This window comes from Haliotis cracherodii, unplaced genomic scaffold, assembly GCF_022045235.1.
Source record: "Haliotis cracherodii isolate W230 unplaced genomic scaffold, xgHalCrac1.p SCAF_15, whole genome shotgun sequence".
In the NCBI taxonomy this organism is placed as follows: Eukaryota; Metazoa; Mollusca; class Gastropoda; order Lepetellida; family Haliotidae; genus Haliotis; species Haliotis cracherodii.
This window is the reverse complement of record NW_027266270.1, coordinates 13,180,867-13,188,671: the sequence shown is the minus strand read 5'-3', so window position 1 is coordinate 13,188,671 and position 7,805 is coordinate 13,180,867. Positions and strand designations below refer to the sequence as shown.

General features: G+C 39.9%; 1 protein-coding gene across 1 annotated transcript; it reads right to left on the bottom strand.

The window, feature by feature from the left end:
* Positions 1 to 693: 693 nt before the first annotated feature.
* Positions 694 to 5,586, bottom strand: LOC139462296 (SAM pointed domain-containing Ets transcription factor-like). Its single transcript, XM_071243921.1, has 6 exons — positions 5,477 to 5,586; positions 4,923 to 5,002; positions 4,421 to 4,817; positions 3,842 to 4,039; positions 2,280 to 2,477; positions 694 to 1,676 (listed from the first exon to the last, which is right to left on the bottom strand). Exons 1-6 carry the CDS (start codon positions 5,484 to 5,486, stop codon positions 1,339 to 1,341), a joined length of 1,221 nt encoding a protein of 406 aa, XP_071100022.1. The 5' UTR covers positions 5,487 to 5,586; the 3' UTR covers positions 694 to 1,338.
* Positions 5,587 to 7,805: the final 2,219 nt, after the last annotated feature.

The window sequence follows — 7,805 nt, the reverse complement described above, 5'->3', positions numbered from 1 at the left end:
ACCAGCCAAAAGGAATGTGTGCATCGTCAGAAAGAAATGCGAACATTAGCGACTTGTGGTGTAACCAATGAGCTATAGTGAGTTTTTATCATCAAATAATATATCACGTGACTAACCACGGGTCCGGGTAGTCCTGTGGGTACCCGGGTCCTACTCAGGACCTACCCGATCCGAGTACCCGAGTTACCCATCCCAGCCCTACGGTGTGGGGTCCGAGTGAAATATCATGAATACACCCAACTAAGACATCCCCCAAAGTCATTCAGGTATGCCTATGTTCATTCGACCTTCAGACTTGTACTGTGTTATTTTGGTTGTTGCAGTTTCAATTTGTAATGCATCAGTAATGCAAATTATGTCGATACAATTTCGTCCTCTGACGTGTACCGTATGTCTACGAGTTTCTTCTGGTGAACAGCTGACTTGCCTTTGCATGTGTTTGTGACGGGTGCCACCGGTGGGGCAGGATACGCTCACCGTTTCGCTAACACGTGGTGCCGTCACTATGTGATACTTCCCCTTAAGCTTGTGGATTAACTTCCAGGTTTCAGGAGCTATTCCGGTGGATTTGACATCGCACTCGGAGAAGTGTAGCAATGTATATCCCCAAATATACCATTAGCATATTGTGTTGCAATTCACAGGGTCACTTCTCGTGAAGAAAAGGACAAATAAATAATATTTTCATTTTCATTTTATTCATGTATTTTGTAGTTATTTTGTATAAAATAGAAATAAAAAACATGGAGATTTATGTACACACAAAAGCCCGTTCAGGAGTATCTCCTATTACACGGGACACACGATAGAATGTTCAAAGCACCATTTGGGTTAACGTTGGTTTCGCCTAAACATATTTACACATACACTTTGTGCGACTACAACAATAATAAGTTAAGCCTCTTGGAGACAGTTTGATTAACAGCTGTGAAATGTAATAACATGTTTCGATATATGAGAGAATTTGGGTATCTGTTGCCTCGAACTACAGAATGAAATCCCCAAACATTAAGCCTTTTCAGATACCATGAAGATTCACAGATCTACATGCAATGGGATTTGGTCAATTTTGAACGAACAAAATTGAGTTGCTGCCTTCTGGATTTGGCTCAGGTAAATCTGGCGCCTCTATGACGTGATTGTTACGTAAAGTATACGTCATATTGTTATGCGGTAACAATGGGCCACCTGACCTGTATCACAGCCAATGAGCGCTCCAATATCTGATCGCATCACCCTCTCGACAACAAAAATGTCCTGGCTTAACGGTGACCAATCCAAAAGCGCTTCTCCTAGGGAGGAGATCACGTGATCACAAACAGCGAATCAACGCTGTTGTTACAAGTACGGTGCGCAGAACTGATAAACAAGTCGTTTTGAGTGCTCTGTTTTCCTGATGATGCCTTTCTTGTAGTACTGACGGATGGACCGACTCAGCTTGTCGTAATTCATTAGCGGCCTGTTCTTCCTGCGGCCCCATTCTTTTGCCACTCTGCCCGAGTCCTCAATTTTGAATATTCCTTTCGACCTGTCCACCCACTTAATACAACCGCTGAATGACTGGGGTTTCAATAACAAGTCTTTCAAAAACTGCCACAGATGAATTGTTTGTTTGTGTTGTGTTGGTACGGGTGCTGCTTTTTCACGTGGCTCTTCTTTCTCATGCGTTGAAGCTCCTGGAAAAAAAGAATGAATATTATGAGCATGAGTTCACAAAAATTCAATCGATTATCAATGTAGGTTGTGACATGAAGCTTATACCTTTATTTATTAACAACGGGGGTGCTAACTTTTGGATTGGCGTTTTGAACCAATGTGTAAATCGAACCCGGCTTGATGGAGCCAACGTCTTAAGCAGCATGCTGCGCTAAAGCTCAACGAATTCAGCAATAAGTCGTCGTCTTGCGTGATAATTTCAGTGGTGTTGCGAATTCCTTGTCCGATCAGTTTCACGGCTCAACAAAAGGTGATTCTTTTTGGTTTGATATTTTAAATCTACCGCCATTATTCTCACGGCATGCGCAAAACATGTAGGTCACTCTCACAATACTGAAGAGCGGATATTCACTGTGTTTGTGGTCTTTGTGGTGAAATTTGATATCTGATCAAACTCCCTTGAAATTGTAAGTTTCTCTGCATAACTGTGGATACAGGGAGAAACTTTTGCGCCAATGCAGTTTATCATCCAGGACATTATACGAAGCAGGTAGCAAGTCATAGCTTACATTTTAAAGCCGCGACATTTACAGACGGAAAAATGAAGTAGGACGACAACTTACGGTATGTAAATAATTCGTCAAGCATTTGCCTGCGGGGTGGCGAGCTTGGGTTGCTGTCGAGGCTTGACGACCCCGGGGACCCAGGCGACGAGCTGCTGGGGGAGGCGCAGAAGCGGCTCCCCTCCAGAGTCATAGGTGAGTCGGCCAGGCTGTCTGAATGGAAACGGCCTGTCTCGCTTATCTCCTCCATTTTAAAATCTGCAAAATAAAGAATGGGGTTGTTGATGTTGGGACGGTTTATGGGTAAATAAAACACAGATTTAATTATCGCTATATCGTTGTGAGATTATCTTATTCGCGAATTTGTTAATACTGTGTAATATTGTGACATTGTTTTATCCGTGACATTACATGGAATTCAGCTGTGTGTCAGGTGACATCGTCCCCGTTACGGGCAAGCTGTTCTGTCATTGTTTTGCGTCGGTGACACAACAATCACGCACTTGCACGCGCAAGCACTTACAATAGATTAAAACTGCCTGGACAAGCTATACGCTTGGTTAGTCAACCGGATCGTGATAGCTACTGCCGTTTATCTATTCATATCTTCAAACCAACAATGTTTCAGAAGGCTTTGTTATACGTGAAGTTTATTACCCACGGGGATTGTTAATTTCATGGAGAAAAAAATATTTGATGTAAGACATTCTTGAGCTCGGAGCTCGGTGATGATTGGCTGAGAACGAGCCAAGCAAAGTGAGTGACATTTTGTAGGTTATGCCCTTTCTGGATTAAAGGTCAAGGCTAGACAATACGTCACTTATCCTGTTGTTACACGTAAAGGTATTCGAATGTAAACAAACCCTCACTTTTGAGGGGCATGGGTGCGGCGCGCGCGCGGTCCACCTCCACTGCCAAGTCGTAAACATTCGACTTACGCGTCACGTTTTAGATAAGAATGGTATTTCTCAGCGGCGAATGCAGCTCAAAACAAGATAGCATCAGGTCACATATACACGTATACAGTGTTTTTCATTCTTCCAATAGAAAGTATAGGTCATGTTGACACGGTTGTGAAATGTACATGCCCGCGGACAGAAATCTACACATGTATATAGCCATCAGTCATGATTTCACTGATGCATATCCACCCAAAAGCCCCTACTGACATGTCTTTGTGCTCCTATTGCGTGCTGCCGGCCCGTGGTGATGTTTATGAGCGATTAATGGCACTAAAAAATCCAGTAATTACATGATTTAACATTCAAAACACGGAAATGACTATGTGTTTATCGCAATTTCTTTCAACTGAAGGTTAATGTAATACGAATAAGTAATATTTATCTGTACCTTTCAGTGATGCGTTTCCGTCACGACATTTTCCTTTGATGTGAGGATATTAGTGTGTTCTCCTCTACACACAAATACACACACACACACACACACATATATATATATATATATATATATATATATATATATATATATATATATATATATATATATATACATATATATAAATATACAGGATAAGTGACGTAAAAATATATATGATAGCCTATCCCCTCCCCCCCCTTCTCTCTCCCTCTCTCCCTCTCTCTCTCTCTCTCTCTCTTGCTTACAATTCTTCCATATTTCCAACTGGGCGTGGAGGTGAGGCCCTCCAACTGGGGATCGCCATTCGAAGTCAGCTTGCGAGAGGAGGCAGAGACATTTGCCGTTCATGTCAAAGAGCTCGAGTGTCACGTCAGGGATGGACATCTTCCTACACATGTGTGTGATCCATTTCCCGACATCCTCGGTCGACCATCGAGTAGGATCTGTTGAAATAAATTAAACTATTGACAAAAAAATAATCACATTAACAAAATTAACGCACCAAATCGCGGTCTACCCACATGCGACACATTATTCTTTGATGTCCCCCTTGGCGAGACCGTACAGAGGATTAAACTATTTGAAAAAAAGAATAAAATAATAACTTTAACAAAATCTCCCATAAACCAAATAGCAGTCTACCAAACGCGAAGCACGGCCAGGCTTTGATAATATAAAAACAGCCTCCCCCCCCCCCCCCCCCCCTCCCACTCCGTATATAGTGTCTTTTTTTATACGATATGTGCAAAAGGAGAAGTCCTATAATCTCCCTCTTAAAACATTACACACCCATACTGTTGTTAGTTTATCATCTCAGTGCATACCTTTACATATTTGTAGTGCGATACACTCTTCTTTGATGTCTCTCGTGGCCAGAACGTAGAGCACATCTAGGCCATCGTCCATGGCGATGTCTGGGTTGGGAGTCGGGTAGAAAACCTGCTGCACTTGTTTGTCATCACTGACATTTTGGTCATACATGGTGATGTCACTTCGGTCATACATGTCCAAGTCAATGAGATGAGTGGGACTCCCTCCCTCGTTCAGTTGCTGGTCGGGTACCTCTGTAACTGATGTGCAGCCGGCGAGGGGAGCAGGGAACGCCGCAGAGGAGAACGTATCTAAAATGTTCCCGGTGAAGTCGTACTGGTAAACCTCTGGCTCTGTCTTCACAGACACCTGGGTGAAGTCTTCGGAGAACACCGTGTTGGTTTGAGGAACCTAGAACAAATTTTGCAATTTTTAAAGTCTGAAAACAATATTTAATATTTATTTAATTGGTTGTTTATAACATAAGAAGCTTTTCTCTTGTTTTAACAAACGTACCTGTTGGTCAGAGTGCAACATGTCCTCTGATTTGATGGGCGTTTGACACAAATCGTGATAGAGCTTGATGACGTGGAAATCTAGAATATAATCAAATATAATTCAATTGTTGTTCATCCTCATTAACAAGAGAGACATTTAAGAAGTCTGCATAAACATATAACAATTTTAACAGTTATAAAGATGTAAACTACAACGGGCTTATTAAGATAGATATAAACAAAGTGTCATACCATGCAAGAGTAACAATACCAGCGCAAGTACAGATATAATATATAACATGTTGAAAGTTGAAGTATGACAACAACAAGAACTTATTCAAGAAGATATTTACATTTCATACCATGCAAAATTAATAATAACAACACAAGTTAATAACTTAAAATATAAAACTTCATTTAGAAAAGTGTCTGTAAAGTGGCGCACGTGCAAAATAAAACTTTTCAATACGACAGATAAAGTAAAAGTAAAAGTAAATAGCGAAATGAAAAGCAGATCGCTTAAGCAATGTTGACACCTCAGTGTTATAAGATAGACAAGGTTTCAAAACCCACCGGTCGGCATCGGTGCTGTTTGTATATCCAACGGCAGAGTAAGAATGAATTAACACGCCGAGGACTTATAGCTATATACAGGTTTCAGTCGTTGTCTTCTCGGAATTATTTGTCCTCATAACCAGAAGGGAAATGAGGTCAGCCAATCACATAGCTAGAAATTGACCCCAAGCGACATATATGGAGAGCTATAAATAAATGAAGGGGGAAGCACCTACGAGCTCATTCTGGTTGGTCGGTGGCTGCACGTACGTCATAGCTGACTCATTGGTAAATAAGACATCAGCTCAGTCTGGTCGAGCTGTGTCAAAGAGTGCACCAGAGAAGCGTTATAAAAGACCCACTAGACAACATACGCCCTGTTTACAGCGATTAATAACGCGCAGGCAGATAACAACATGCTTTGTCGTTAACACGAAGTTAATAAAGCTGTTATTTGTCATCGCGGATATCAGAATCAATGAAATACAACTTGCTGCTTTATGTATAATTGATAGAATCGATAAATCTGCTACTGTAGCGTGTCAGTGATATATATCCAAATTCTAGTCCGCCAATGAGATTTTCCCAATTTATATAATTACTTTTCACCTAACAACCAGATGTTGAACTAACACAACCACGTGTTTCGCTTGCTTGGCGGGCGATTTGTCAATATAATGGACACCTCGTCCGTTCGGTGCCGTATAAGTCAGCAGAATCATCAGCTGTTGTTTCGAAGGCGCATGAACAAATATTCATGTGGCGAATTCCCGCGATGGAACACCTGTCTAAAGATGAACACTGTTCCTAATCAAAATTTATGGCACATCATAATGTTATGACAATGTCTATTGTTTCAGGTAGGAATATAACTTTTTTTAAAAGCAACAAATATATATTTTAAAAACCAAAACATACAGTGCCAACATGAAGGATAAAAAAGGCAAAATATAAATAATTATCACTGACACGAATAGATACGATGATCATTATTAGACTTTCCTCATTGATGCATCAGATAATCATGTATTATATTACACGGAATATCCTCTATGTTTTTAGCCACAGGAAAAAACTCTTATTTTAAGATTATTGTTTTCCCCTGTCATATTATTCATCATGTGACTTCATATTTGTTCAATGACTTTAAATTTTCCGTGTAAAATATAATTTTGTCTTGAAAGTGCACCAGAAGCGCCATATGCATATACAGACATTCATTCCAGATCTTCAAGATTACATCGTACGATAAAATACTAGTTCACGATAACCGTGAATCTAAAGGTCCAAAAAGGGCATGTAAAGCATGAACAACAGAAACCCTGAGAATAGTCCATTGGCAATAATGCTTTTCGTGTGAGTATGGTTTCACGCCGCCTTTAGAGTTATTCCAGTAATCACAGCGGGGATACCAGAAATGGTCTTCACACATTATATCCATGTGGATAATCGAACCCGGGTCTTCGGTGTGACGAGCGAACGCTTTAACCACTAGGCTACCTGACCGCCCCCGATAATGCTTTATGATACGGGATTGATACATGAGGTTGCTTATGCTGTGACGTCTTATTCAACCACTTATCAACAGAACATGATCTAAAAACATCGGATTATTTATACACGGAATATATGCTTAAAGCCGTATTCCATCACCAGTTAATCTACAATGCTCTTTTTTTATTTTAGCAGTCGCCAAATTTTTTAAATAATCTCACTCTAGTATCTTTAACCTATGTGTATCTTGTTCGAATTACTACAGTTTTTCGATTGCTACATGTTCACATCTGCAACACACAGTCGACGATGAATCAATAACACACAGAGGCTTGTTATATCGGGGTTACAAACTTAAAACAAGCATAATCATTTTTCCTGATAACGTGTTTTCTATAAGTGACATCAGGACTGAAATGAAAAGTTTCCCATAACCTTGTGACCTGCCGATAGGGCTGTTTACGTTTTGAAATAAGCATGATATCAACATATGTTAATAAATAATTCAATTTTATTTTGTATTTTTCTACATATTTGTTTAAATCCAGTTTCTGAATTAAAGTCTTCAGTCCAAAGTACATGTTTTTTCCCACAGATACACATGTTTGAATATGGAAATATACATTTGTATGAATTTCATTTGCTAATTGTATGATTAGAACGTAGGGCATAATACTCCGGTTTTGCCAAAAATATTGTTCCCTTATGATAATAATAACATTTGAAATATTAGCTCACAGGACATTCTGATTATTGATAAGGGAGTGAGTGAAGGTTGGTTATAGTCACCGTAGATGACAGGCAGTATATACAATATTGTTTGCACTTGAGGTTAGACATTGTTTCCAGGATA